This window comes from Panthera tigris, chromosome A1 (genome assembly GCF_018350195.1).
Source record: "Panthera tigris isolate Pti1 chromosome A1, P.tigris_Pti1_mat1.1, whole genome shotgun sequence".
NCBI lineage: Eukaryota > Metazoa > Chordata > Mammalia > Carnivora > Felidae > Panthera > Panthera tigris.
In genome coordinates, this window is record NC_056660.1 from 191519834 (window position 1) to 191534100 (window position 14267).

Below are 14267 nucleotides of genomic sequence, written 5' to 3' on the forward strand. Positions count from 1 at the left end.
TCAGCGTGCTGTACTTTACAGCTCATACTGTATTTTTGTGAATTATGTACTCTGGCAATGCAGATTGTAAGCTCCAATGAGATTGGTAGAGATTATGTCTTCCATGTGCTATTTTCCCAGCACCTATTTACAGTGTCTGTTATCTAGTAGGTGCACAATAGAAACTTGCAGACTGAATAAATTGAGAAATTAGAATACTCATTAATAGCCTGGACTTAAAATCTGACTCTAAACTGAGCTCATGCATATCAGGACAAGCTAACAATTAAGCTCGTCGTTGGTAGTCAACCTTATTGCATTAGCAGAACCACGAATATAAGAACATTTGGCAGTTTATACAGAGGGGCTTGAATTCACCCGTAATTAGCATTCTCTTGGTTACTCTACAGGACCATCCCTTTCTGAGGATAACCACTCACAAAGCCCTAAATGCACTCACATATCTGTATACAAGGTGAAGTTTTTGCCAATTCTACTAGACTTGTGCCCTTTAAGAACACCTTAATAAATTCTCATCCCTCCCATGCGGTGACCAGACTCCCCACTCGACACGGAGTTCCTCAACCCTTCATCTCAATACTTCTCCTGACATGTACATCTGTCCTGAAGTGTGGCAAAGATAAAATTCCCTATTTGAATCTAAATTTAGGACACCTACGCAGGGCTCAGTCACCAGCATGCCAAAGAACTTGAAAGAGAACCCCTGACCCTGACCTGTGCTGCCTTTACCACAAATCACAGTGATAAATACCTCTCTTCCTATATGTGAACATCCCAGGCAAAAACCTAGATTGGCTCCTATACCAGACTTCTTACAACCCCTTGTTTTGTGCCAATAGGAAGGGTTGTAAATAGTGTGGAGCCAACTCTACAATACCAGAAGCTCGCTTTGTCTATAGTCTGCTAATTAACAAGCTAACCCACCAAATGGAGTAAAGTGGTCCCAGGAACTAGAATTAAAACTAGTTTTCCCACTAAGGCTGGACGATCAGTGGGGGGTTGTGAAGTGAAGAGACAATTCCATTTACACAGTTGGTCATTAAAAACCTCCTACAAAATGAGACATTTTATATGCACACCAACTTGTGGAAAACTGAGACAAGAGTTTGGGGACAGTCAAGATGCTTCCAGGCACTGACTGCAAATGACCATCTCCTACAGCCAGTAATTAATAGCTATAAAAGACCAAACCTTCATGCCAGTGGTTAAAAAGAAATCTTTATTTTACAAAATTAAAAACATAAATAATATTTACAAGCATCTTAAATACCAGCTTATAATACTTGACATTTTGAATCATCTGAAATTGAGTTTTTCATAAGCTTTTAAAATGCAAGACTATTCATCCACTTCAGTGAGTTACCAGTTTTCATTTCCACCATTTCAAAGGGGTTTTTGGTTTTTCTAAATTGGCCATACTGTAGTCATTCAAAAAACAATGCATTTTTTAAATGACCAGTTTAAAAAAAAAAAAATCATAGTCCTGAGCTTCCTACACCCGTTGTGGGATATTATTCCAAGAAAACTCTAACCAAATTCCTTACTGCCCTGTTTACATGTACCACTATAACTTTTTAAACACACTGCTGGTACTCACATAATCCATCTCCCTAACTTCTCAGGTTTGCTGAAAGGAAAGGCAGGGAGAACAAAGAGACATGGGGGAATACACATGACCATCTGAAATCACATTACTGAAAATATAAGACTTATGGTCCAAAATTCTGATCTTATTTCCTTCAGGGACAAATCCAGCATATTTTATTAAAATTTAAAATGATTTCAAATGATAAACATGTGACAGCAAATCTCAGTGGCACAATGGAACAGAGACTTAAAGACGTGTAAGTGGTTAACTTAACACCCGTTCTGGAGTTCCTCATGAATAAAGGGTAGACAGATTCAGAAGAATTTTGTTTTTAATAAAAGTTTTCATTATCTCGTCTTCAAAATGTCAGCACGGAGTAATTCATTTCCACATAATAGTACACAACGAAAGACTAACAAAGCATAAAGAAAGCAAATGTCCTTGAGAAGGGTCAAAAAAGATTTTTAAAAAGGAAAGGAAGGAAAAGACATCTATATCCCACTTCACAAGAACGCCACGTCGTTCCACTTTCCCTGGAAGCCCTCAGCTCAGCTGAGAATCACGTCAAGAAGTCTTCATCCTCAGAGATGAGCAACAGATTTAAGAGAAAAATAATGACACAGATGAGAATTATATATATTTTACTAGTTCGTCTCTGACTTGTCCCGGATATTTAAAAAGGTGTCAAATGAGCCATGAATGCTGGTGGCAGGAAGCAATTGGAGAGGCTTGGGGATGAGGAATAGGGAAGACTTGTTTACAAATTCAGAGCAAACCCCTCTTCTGGATCTAAAATAAAGACGTCTTTTGTCTTCAATGCAACAGAAGTCTTTCTGTCAACGCAGATGGTAGGTACTGTTTGCTCAAAAGAAGCGTTTTCTCTTGGGGAGGAAGGTAAGTACACACAAACAGTCAGCACATAAGCACCACTCTGGGATCAGGCCCACCCTCCTGAGCCTCGACGCCATCACTGCTGCATGTTGTTGATGATGGCCAAGATGCTCATCTTCTCCTGGGCAGAGTCCACATCCTCATTCTGCTTCTGGGCCACTCCCGTGCCTAGGCCATAGAGCCGCCCACAGTACTTGGCATCATCAATACTGTCCTCAAAAAACAACTGCAGAATAGGACAGAGAACTCACGGTGAGAATCACGCCCAGAGTCCAGCCAAGTCTCCACACTACTATATCAGCACCTCCCAACTGTCTTAAAGCCCTGAATATCTACCCAACTAGAAAGTAACTTCATAAAGAAAGGCTCAAGACATTTCCTATACACAGTCTTTTCACGCTCCTTTTATATATAGGCTCTCCTTTCTGAACAGACTTCTATTCTCCATGAGTTCTTTTACTGGCAGGATCCGTGTGCTGCTGCTACTGCTGCTGCTGCTGCTGCTGCTGCTGCTGCTATTTAGTACGGCCACCTCCATCTCCCTTCTCTTTAACAAGCAGTGCAGTGGTCAAGAGCTTGGGCTCTACACTCTATACCTGTCCGTAAGCCATGGTTCCCTATCTATAAAACAGGATAATGTAACAGTAGGCTGTTACAAGTGAGATACAGGATATCACACACTTCAGCAGAGTTATCTCAACCTTGGCCCTCCTGGGCAGGACAATTCCTTGTTGAGGGGCAAGGAGGGGAGCTGTCCAGTGCACTATGGTACTGTAGAATGTTTAGCAGTGTCCCTGGCCAGTAGAGGACGTCTCCCCTGCTGTTCCACATTGTGACAACCAAAAATGTCTCCAGATATTGCCAAAGGAAGCTTGCGGGGGGGCACGATGCCACCAGTTTTGTTCTTCTTTCTCAAGAATGCTTTGACTATTTGGGGTCTTTTGTGGTTCCACACAAATTTTAAGATTATTTGTTCTGTTTCTGTGAAAAATGCCATTGGAATTTTGATAGAGATTTCACTGAATCTGTAGACTGCTTTGGATAGTGTGGACATTTTAACAATATTAATTCTTCCAATCCATGAATACTGAATATCTTTCCATTTATTTGTGTCTTCTTCAGTTTCCTTCCTCAATGTCTTACAGTTTTCAGGGTATAGGTATTTTACCTCCTTGGTTAAATTTATTGCTATATATTTGATTCTTTTTGATACAGTTATAAATGGGATTGTTTCATAATTTCTTTCTGATAGTACATTATTAATGTACAGAAACACAAGAGATTTCTGAATATTGATTTTATATCCTGAAATTTTACTTTACTGAATTCATTTATTAGTTCTAAGAGTTTTTTTGGTAGACTCTTTAGGGTTTTGTATGTATAATATCATGTCATCTGAAAATAGTGAGTTTTACTTCCTCCATTCCGATTTAGATTCCTTGTGTTTCTTTTTCTTGCCTAATTATTCTGGCTAGGACTTCCAATACCATGTTAAATAAAAGTGGTGAGAGGGGGCACGCTTGTGTTGTTCCTGATCTTAGAGGAAACCCTTTCAGCTTTTCCCCACTGAGTATGATGTTAGCTGCCAGACATTTGATAAGTAACAGAATTTAAGCATAAAATGAATGTTTGAACAAACGTGAATTTGTTTATATGAGAGAAGAAAAAACTAGAAGAAAAGCAAATAACTGCAAGAATGAGAACTGCTAAGAACGCCCAGTACATGTCTACACTTGAGCATGCTGAGTGGCCTCCATTTCAGAATGTGTCTTTGCCTCCCAAACTACATTTAACATACTGAACATAATGACAAACAAACAAAACAACTGCTTTCCAAGTGGTCAACTTCCAAAAGAACTATAAATTTTCAACAAATCTCGGTCCACAAAGATAACCCACCACCTTACCTCTTTCATCCTGAAGAATGCCATTCCCGTCAGCAGCGAGTCTGAGCCTGCCTGATGCTGCCTTCCAATTCTCTGCAAGTCCAATTGATCGGCAACTTCCTGAAGACCTCCCTGCAGATGTAAAGAAAATAAAGATAATATTTCAGACCCGCCACTCATCTACTGGAGTCAACTAAGTCCATTCTTGTGTTTAATTATTTTGGGAATGACAAGTGGGAGCAGGCCATTTGCTAAGGCCTTATTACCCCAGCAATATCCCCTGTTCAGCCCTCCACACAATGTACTGTGTTATATTTCACTTTCAACTCCTTTCTTTTATACACTATTAATAGTGTTAGACCTCTGCCCCATTTTAAAGTCCTAACTGCTATAAAAACTGAGCAAATAGTCAAATACCAATCCAATTCTAGACAGCAAATCTCTTATGTCAACAACTTATTAGGGTGTTGAGTTCTTGAACTATCTCAAGTTACGAATCCATCTGAGAGTCTGGTGCGCTCCAGACCCCATCCTTAACAAACTGCACATACACCTCACGGTGCCAACTGTTTCACTAGGTTCGTGGGCCCTAAGTGAAGAACTCCTCCCTCAAGATGAGCGAAGCAGAGGGCTCCCTTCATACCCAGTTTAAAGACATCCACCACACAAATCCCTGTGCCAATCAGCTCTATATGTACTTCTCTAGCACCATGTTGGCACCTAGCTGGCGCTCAAGAATGCAGAACAATGACAAATAATTTCTAAAAACAGCAATGAAGCCAAATGACAAGTCTGCTTTTTTGTCTTTGTTGTTGTTACTAATATTAAGAAAATACTGTAGGGGCACCTGGGTGGTTCAGTCGGTTAAGTGTTCGACTTGGGCTCAGGTAGTGATCTCACAGTTCGTGAGATCGAGCCCCACATCGGGCTCCGTGCTGACAGCTCAGAGCCTAAAGCCTGCTTCAGATTTTGTGTCTCCCTCTCTCTCTGCCTCTCCCCCACTCATGCTCTCAGTCTCTCTCTCATGCTCTGTCTCTGTCTCTCTCTCGAAAATAAAGAAACATTAAGAAAAAAATTAAAAAATATATATATTGTGTACCTTAAGATTTTTGCAACTCTTCATCAAGTATTTCACATCATAAATAGATGGGAAAAAAAGGTTCAGAATATGAAAGAATTCATGTTCCTCTTCTGGCAAACGAGAATCCGTAAGTAACTTTACCATGTAGCCAAAATCATAGCCACTACAAGAGAAAATGAGGCAAGGAGTGAAAAAACAGCAGTTACCAGGCCCCAGCATTCAACTGCTTTATTTCTCAAAACTTAATGATACTCCCCGTGAGTAACTTTCAGTGTTCCAAACTAGTTTATCCTACTGTAATCTCAACTTTCTATTAAATACTAACAAACCACACTAATATGAGAGACATATAAGAGAACCCAAGGGTTTAAAAATGTGGGTTTTATCCACCAAAAATTCTAAAGTACTGAAAGTGTAAATTAACATCTCTTAAGAGGAATCTGTCTTTGGAGTACCTAGGAAATTCCAGGCCATTCATTTAAGAGAAAAAGATGATCAAGTGCTTTGATCTCCCCTCCTCCATCTTTCCACTTGGAATGTACCCACTGATAGCCATATGACAGAACCCAATACTGTATGAAACAAACCAGTATGTGCTCCAAAGTACTTTTTGAAAAACTGAAACATGGGCCAGTTACCATTTCAATTTCATAACTGCTTCATAAGTTACCGGAAGAAGATAGCAATCAGTACTGCAAAAATAACATCAGAATGCAATCCCCTGCTGCCAAAGAAAGAGAAATATAGATGCTCTGAAACTGACCTATGAAATGAAAGCCATTTGACGTTGTCACAGAGAACCACCCCTGATGTCATAAGCAGCTCTGCAAAGTGCAATGTGTCAATCCCCTCCTCTTCATGCTTCTGAAATTGTAGTCCTGAGTTAGCAAGGAGATCTATGGAATCCTGGGAGTACATGTCCTCTCTAAAAAAGAAGGTATTCACTTCTTAGTGGTGGATAATCTAACAGAAGTAGTGGGCAGCAATGTTAACATCACCTTAAAATTAACATCTTATAATTACAGAACAGGTATCCTTGAAAGGCTTTCATAATTTAAGAACAGATCAATTCATTCTTTCCAATATTCCAACAAGCATGCAAAGTAGATAATCTTATCTCTGCGGCAGATGGAAAAGTGAGATTTGCCCCCACAAAATAAATTTCTTAAATACAAAAGGTCCACATTTCTCACTGTTTAAAGAAAAACAGAATCAACCAATACAAAAACATTTAAAATAGAATACTCTTAAAAATGTTCTTATAATACCACCTCACAGAAATAACTGTTAACAATTCATTTTATATAGCCTTCAGACTATTTTCTCCATGTACACAACAACCTCCATCTCTACACCTACATAGCACAAACCATCTTTCCAGACCAATACTGATAAATACACATCCTTTGCAACTCTGGCATAATACTCCACTGCAAAGATACATTCATCAATTTAAACACAGGAATATTTATAATACCACCTATCACAAAAATAGGGGGAAAAAGACATCATTTTCTGATCGATCCTTCCATTACGTTAACTTCTTTTCCACTAGATTTCACTATTTTTTTTCCTTTCATTTGTTTTTCACATAAACTTAAAAGACAACTAGGGAATTTTTTATTTTCCTTTGTGTATTAATTACCATTAAGGTATAAATAACAGGCTTTGACAATGGACTAAAAAAAAAAAAAAAAAAAAGAATAACGGAAAAAGGAAAGGAAGTTAAAGGAAAAATCCAGATCGTCTCCCCAAATTATTCCTGGACCTCAAAGAAATCTCCAAAGCACATGAACAATCAAAAAATTATTCCTGAGCTACCAAATGCTCCTGGTGCCCAGTTAAAGAATGCAGTATTCAAGAACTGTGGTCCAGTAAGAAATACACTAAAACCACCTCATACATTCAGCAAAATGATAGTCTCCCCTAATTTTTCCCCATAAAAAATTATATCATCCTCAAAAACTTAAAAATAGAACTACCAAACGATCCAGCAATCCCACTTCTGGGTATGTATCCAAAAGAACTCAAAGCAGGGTCATGAAGATTATCTGCACATCCATGTTCATAGCAGCAATACTCAAAAAGTCAAGAGGTGGAAACAATCGAATGTCCATCAGTGGATGACCAGGTAAACAAATGTGGTCTAAACATACAATGGAATGTTATTCAGTCTTAAAAACAAAGGAAATTCTGACATGCCACAACATGGATGAACCTTAAGGATATTATGTTAAGTGAAATAAGCCAGTCACAAAAAGACAAATACTGTGTGATTCCATTTATATGAGGTATCTAAAATAGTCAAATAGACAGAAACAGAAAGTAGTACGGTAGTTACCAAGAGCTGGAGAAAAAAAAGAAAAAGGAGAGTTGTTTAGTGGGTAGAGTGTCAGATTTGCGAGAGAGTTCTGGAGTTCTGTTTCACAACAATGCAAACTTACTTAACACTACTGAACTGCAAACTTAAAAATGGTTACGATGGCAAATTTTATGTTATGTATTTTTTTACCCACGTTTCTAAAACATCAAAATTTGCCCACTATCAGGCTTCAGTTTCACCTACTCTTGATTAGCATCTACTCTATAGCTTATTTCTTCTGTTATGAAACATAGTAATCTTATTTTACAGATAAGGAAACTGAATTACAGAAGATAAAATGAACTCGAAACCACCCAGCTAAAAAATGGCAGAAATGCAATTCAAACACTGATCCCCTAACTGGGGAACTGACTTTACTTTTTCACTTTAAACAGCTATAATTCACGTAACTAAACAATTCACTCATTTAAATATACAATTCAACAGTTTTCAATATTTTCAGAGTTGTGCAGCCACCACCACAGGCCATTTCATCACCTCAAAAAGAAAACCCATACCTAGTATGCAGTCATTCCCCACTACCCCATAACATAACCCCCCTATACTCTAGACAACCACTAACCTATTCTGACTCTACAGATTTGCCTATTTTGAACATTTCATATAAACAAAATCATACAATACATGGTCTTTTGTGTCTGGCTTTTTTCCCTTAGCATAATGTTTTCAAAGCACATCAATATACAACATGTATTAGTACTTCTTTCTTTTACTGTCCAATAATCCGCTGCCTGGATATACCACATTTATTGTATCCATTCATCAGTTCACAGACATCTGGATAGTTTCCACTTTAGGGCCTTTACAAATAATGCTGTAATGAACATTCACCACATACAAGTTTTTGTATGGATGTGTTTCCATTTCTCTGAGGTATATGCCTAGAAAAGAAGTTACTGGGACATATGGTAACTCTGTTTAACCTTTTGAGAAACTGCCTATTTTCCAAAGAGGCTGCACCATTTTACTTTCCCAATAGCAATGTATGAGGATTCTAATTCCTCTACACCCTTGCCAACGTTTGTTCTTGTGTCTTTCTCATTATAGCCACCCAGTGGGTGGCTCACTGTGGTCTTGATTTACATTTATTTCCCTCATGACTAGTGGTGGTGACCATCTTTTCATGGGTTTATTAGCCATATCTATATCTTCTTTGGAGAAATTTCTAGTCAGATCTGATGCCCATTTTTAATTGAGTTGTCTTTTTATTGTTGACCTGTAAGTGTTCTTTAAGAGGGACTTTACTTTCTGAGATTCCTTATTCCATTCTCTGTTTGGCTGCTGTGTCCAATCCTTACCTGGTTTCAACAGAAAGAAAACTTTAAATTAATAAAATCAGTTAGAGATCACAGTCTGCACAAATGTAGCAGATCTAAGAATAACACTGAGAAGTGTCTCACTTACGTAAGATTAAATTTGAAGTTGAACTGCCAAGTGTTGATTCCAGAAGGATATTCTCCCTTCTCATTTGTGAATGTAAGGCCCAGCTGGATAATTTTTAGGAGGTCAACATTGCACCGTAAAAGCTGATACTGGTAATCTATGGAACTACGAAATTCACCAATTGGTCGCACCACAACACCTGGAAATTCTGTGTCCTAGAAAAGGAAAAGGTCTGTCATCATTAGGTTTCACAAAACAGTGGATGCTGAATTTATCATTCATAAAAATTTTTTCTCAATTTATAAAAGTTATATGACAAGCCCAAGCTTGGGCACAAAAACCTATCTTAAAATAACTGATTTGGGGGGGCGCCCGGGTAGCTTAGTCGATTGAGCATCTGACTTCAGCTCAGGTCGTGATCCCGCAGTTTTGTGGGTTCAAACCCTGCATTGGGCTCTGTGCTGACAGCTCAGAGCCTGGAGCCTGCTTTGAATCGTATGCCTTCCTCTCTCTCTGCCCCTCCCTCACTCCTGCTCTGTCTCTATCTCAAAAATAAATAAACATTAAAAAAATGATTTAAAGAAATATATGATTTTGGGGCACCTGGGTGGCTTAGTCAACTCAGCATCCAACTTTGGCTCAGGTCATGATCTCACAGTTCATGAGTTCGAGCCTCACGTCGGGCTCTCTGCTGTCAGCACTGACTCCACTTAGGATCCTCTGTGCCCCTCTCTGCGCTTCCCCCACTCACTCTCTTTCTCTCAAAAATAAATAAATATTTTTAAAAACTAAATATTGATTTCATTGATATCTACAGAAGGAGCACTAGAATCATGAAGCTTTGTGCAGCAACTTAGAGGAGATCCTAGGCAGGATGTAAGAGCGGCTGACTATAGATCAATTAAGGACATGCTAGGTTCGTATACAGTGAATTAAAAAAAGTCTAGATTAAGAACAAAGTCTAGATTATGAACAAAAATACAAATATGGGGAAGTGAAACAGTTATTTAAAAAAAACAACTGCTATACTTACCTTGAGTAAAAAGCCTGGAACAAGACCACAGAGAATTTTAAATACAAGGCTAAAGACGTAATGCTTATGAGTAATGGGGACTGGAGCACAGAAGGTACATCCTCCTCTAGAAGAGGCCGTTGGTATCACCGTGACACACATCTGCCTCTCCAGCCACTCACCGCCAGGCAAGAATGCGAATCCCATGCCAGATCTTCCCAGTGTTTTCCAGAGATACCAGAAATCTGGGCTTTAAGAGAGGTCTCTCTGTATTTAAATGCTGATAACTAATTTTTAAAAAAACACTGTCAAATTCACCGCATCTGTGGTATAGATGTGTCCTACTGGCTAACATAACTTTTGCCTTAAACATTTGTCAATACAGAGTAACATTACAAAAAGTCTAAGATACTAGAGGTTACATCCTTCTCAGACCCACTGGCTACCTTGGGGTTTCATAAAAGCTTCACAACCTTCCACCAAGTTTAATTTACCATGGCTTTGGTGGAAGTCTTTCCTTCAAAATCTCACACTGAGTATTCCCTAAGTCCGCAGCAGAAGGTGAGTTAAAAAGAGTGGAGCTCTTTACCATGGCAATATAACTATAGCTGAGCACAATTTCTCGGATCTTCCTCATCTCTTCTTCTAGATTGCTGGCCCAGACTTCACAGATAACCTGGCTGTTCTCCACAAGTGCTGCAGGCATCTTGAAGAAACTTGAGCAGTCACTTTCAGCTGACTTTATTAGAGGGCAAGCCAATGGTTGATCTGATCTAGATTCAAAAACATATTTTGAAATCACATAAATGTACACACTGGCAAGATGCCAACAAAACGAAGGTATCAAAAAATCACTTCATCAGTTTAATAAGCTAAAACATTAAGACAGTTATATTTGTATTTATTCCCCATTTATTATGATGGGGAAACCTATCTTGGTCAAGACACGCACGCACACACACACACGTCTTTAACCTGAAGAAACTAAAATTACTTAAGAAATCTGAAGAAACTGGGGTGCCTAGCTGGTTCAGTCAGTAGAGCATGTGACTCTTGATCTCAGGGTTGTACAGTTGAGATGCATGTTGGGTCTAGCAATTACTTAAAAATAAAATAAAAGAAAGAGAGAGAGGGAGGGAGGGAGGGAGGGAGGGAGGGAGAGAGACAGACAGACAGAAACAAACCTGAAGAAACTTTTGCCCAAGCTGCCCTTTAGCACAGAAGTGAAACCACCACCCTAAACCAGTTTTTGAGCCCTTTCCAGACTACCTAAACACTAAAATAGCCTCCAATGACCACAAATACTCCCTTATCTGTAACTTTCACAACACTTGCACAGAGACCAAATCATGGAAACATTTTTAAAAGAATCTCTTTAGCTAGTTTACATGTACCTGGATCTCTGAAAGCCTGAAAGAATGTACATCTAAGTCTTAGTGACTCCTCCCTCCACCCCCTAAAAAAGGAGAAATTCCTTTTCTCCACCATCAAAAAGTCACATATAACTAGAGCCAATTAACTAACGTAACACAGTGCCTCTTTACATTTGTGCAAATAGATCATGAAGTGAGGGATTTTAGATTGTAAAAACCAACACCACTAAATGAATCTTTAACCACCACAATGAAAATCAGAATTGGAGTTATTAAAGTCTACTTTTAAACACATAATAATATAAAGAAACTAAGCAATTCAACAATAGGAGTAGAGAAGATGGCAAGTATATAATTTTTTTAAATGTTTATTTACTTTTCAGATAAGAGACAAGAGCACAGGTGGGGAAGGGGGCAGAGAGAGAGGGAGACACAGAATCTGAAGCAGGCTTCCAGGCTCTGAGCTGTTAGCACAGAGCCCGATGGGGGACTCAAACTCACAAAATGTGAGATCATGACCTGAGCTAAAGTCTGACACTTAACCAAATGAGCCACCCAGGTGCCTCGAGAAGATGGCAAGTATAAATAATTCAACAGGAAAAGATAATGATTTACAATGTATATTCTGGGAGGAAACTAGGGGGGAAACAGTAGTCTGCAAAATGAAACTCAGTATAGTTCAGCTTCAGAGTAATGCTATTATTGTAGCAATGAGATGCTTGATCATAAAAAGACCAAAAGGAGCTTATCATAATGGCCTTTCTTTAAAAAGGCAACCCCCAAAGCACCTGGCAGCTCAGTCAGTTAAGTGACTCCTGATTTTCAGCTCAAGTCATGATCTCACAGTTCATGAGATTGAGCCCCACATAGGGCTCTGTGCTGACCCCGCAGAGCCTGCTTGGGATTCTCTCTCTCTCCCTCCGCCCCCCGCTCATGCTCTTTCTCAAAATAAATAAATAAACTTTAAAAAATTAAAAAGGCAACCCCACCACAGGGAATACTCAACACAATGTAAGAGTGGACTCCAGTATATATACGTATTCAGAGGAAAATTCCTAGAAACAGTAAAATGAAATCTTTCCTTCCTACTTTCCTGACAGGTAGATGCAACCATAAGAATCTGGATCAAAACAAAATTGTCATTCTCAAACGTCATCATTTCTCTGAGAAAGTTCTGGGAAACCTGTTGGTCTGTCAGCAACCCTGAAAGATTCCATTTATTCAAGGTATCCTACACTTCAACAGATGTTTCTCTGAAATTATAACAGACTTACTGTAATTACTCTAAAACTTAAGTAGACTGTGGTATATTCCTAACAAATATGGGTGGACACTTGTTAAAGGCAGAATCCATTTCTTCTCATTTCCGTTCTGTACACAATGGTATGAATTAAAGACTTGCAGATGAACATATAAAGAACATCCAAAAAGGGGTGAAGTCCAAACTGAGTGTGGAGTAAATTCCACTATATGACCATAATTAAGAGAATGCAAGGACTCTGATTCAATTCTACATTGTGTTTAAGGTTTTCTCCTGCAAGATGGCACAAAGCCATTTTTATGCCCATTAATGTTAAATCAGTACCACTTCACTTCCTTATTTTCCTAACTGAAACAATGCACTTCCTTTCTGGTGTCATTTCAGAGATTGGGCACATTCAGGGTGGTATGGCCGTAGACTGGTATCGTTTCAAACACAACCATAAACTACTGCAGGGGAAGTGGGTATGACTATGAATACGTTTCCTTAAGAGTGAAGCAGCAAAAAGGACCCAAGCAAAAAATATGCCTTTGGCCTCCAAGCAGAAAAGAGCAGACTTAAAAAGAAGACAATTAAGTATTTACACTAAACCTTAGAACCAGGCTCCCCAGCTAAGAAGCTCTTAAGGGTGTGTCAAAAAAAAAAAAAAAAAAAAAAAAAAAACAAAAAAAAACCTCAGTTAATAATCTGAAGAGGCTCCCTCTGGTCAAAGAAAAGATAATATAAACACCATTATGAACAGTCAGTACAATGTATTCAGACTTCTCCGACAATTCACTATGAACTCATGGATTTAAACCTAAGAAAATAAACCTCACTGGTCACCACTAGAGAATGCTAGTAAATCAATCTATTTTTTAAAGTATGTGTCTTGTCTTTCCTATGTAAATTGTACTAAGTAACTTAAGAGGTGAGGGAAAGTTTCTTTTAATAGAAATTATAAAGCTAAGAAATACGGACTGAGAGAATATCACTGTTCTGTAACTCCCAAAGAATTCATAGATCTGGGCAATATCAAAATGGCATCTATATGGAATACCCAGAAAAGGCAAATCTATAAAGGCAGAAAGTAGACTACAGCAGTGGGATGGGAATGGGGATTAATTGTAAATGGCATGAGGTATGCTATTGAGGTGATAGAAATGTTACCAAACTCAACTATCTGATGACTGCACAGTTCCATATATTTAGTAAAAATCACTGAACTCTACATTAAAATGGGTAAGTTTTATAGTATGAATTATATACATCAATGAAGTTGTTAAAATATCACAATGGCTGTAATTACTATAAAAAGAGACAACCACATACCATTGCCTCCTGACAGAATACATCACCACTATGAATAAGTCTTGCCAAAAAAAAAAAAAAAAATCTAACTTGAATCTGATCAAACCTCTAAGACCAAT

General features: G+C 38.4%; 2 protein-coding genes across 4 annotated transcripts in view; one reads left to right on the top strand and one right to left on the bottom strand.

Annotated features, from left to right (window-relative positions):
• The window catches only part of CNOT8 (CCR4-NOT transcription complex subunit 8), a 36249-nt gene that overhangs the window by 18274 nt on the left and 3708 nt on the right, over positions 1-14267 (bottom strand). For 2 of the 3 annotated variants that reach the window (XM_042993780.1, XM_042993774.1), the window contains exons 2-6: positions 10814-10997; positions 9234-9427; positions 6210-6371; positions 5465-5609; positions 4387-4497 (exon numbers count right to left, since the gene is read on the bottom strand). In XM_042993780.1, coding sequence (XP_042849714.1) covers positions 4387-4497; positions 5465-5609; positions 6210-6371; positions 9234-9427; positions 10814-10930 — 729 coding nt within the window. In that variant the 5' untranslated portion in view covers positions 10931-10997. Of the gene's footprint in view, positions 1-1198; positions 2706-4386; positions 4498-5464; positions 5610-6209; positions 6372-9233; positions 9428-10813; positions 10998-14267 lie in introns of those variants that run through there. The other variant, XM_042993785.1, reaches the window with a different exon arrangement.
• The window catches only part of FAXDC2 (fatty acid hydroxylase domain containing 2), a 42168-nt gene continuing 34208 nt past the window's right edge, over positions 6308-14267 (top strand). The window contains exons 1-2 of the mRNA XM_042993766.1: positions 6308-6383; positions 12698-12823. Of these exons, the coding sequence (XP_042849700.1) occupies positions 6345-6383; positions 12698-12823 (165 nt within the window). The 5' untranslated portion in view covers positions 6308-6344. The remainder of the gene's footprint in view (positions 6384-12697; positions 12824-14267) is intronic.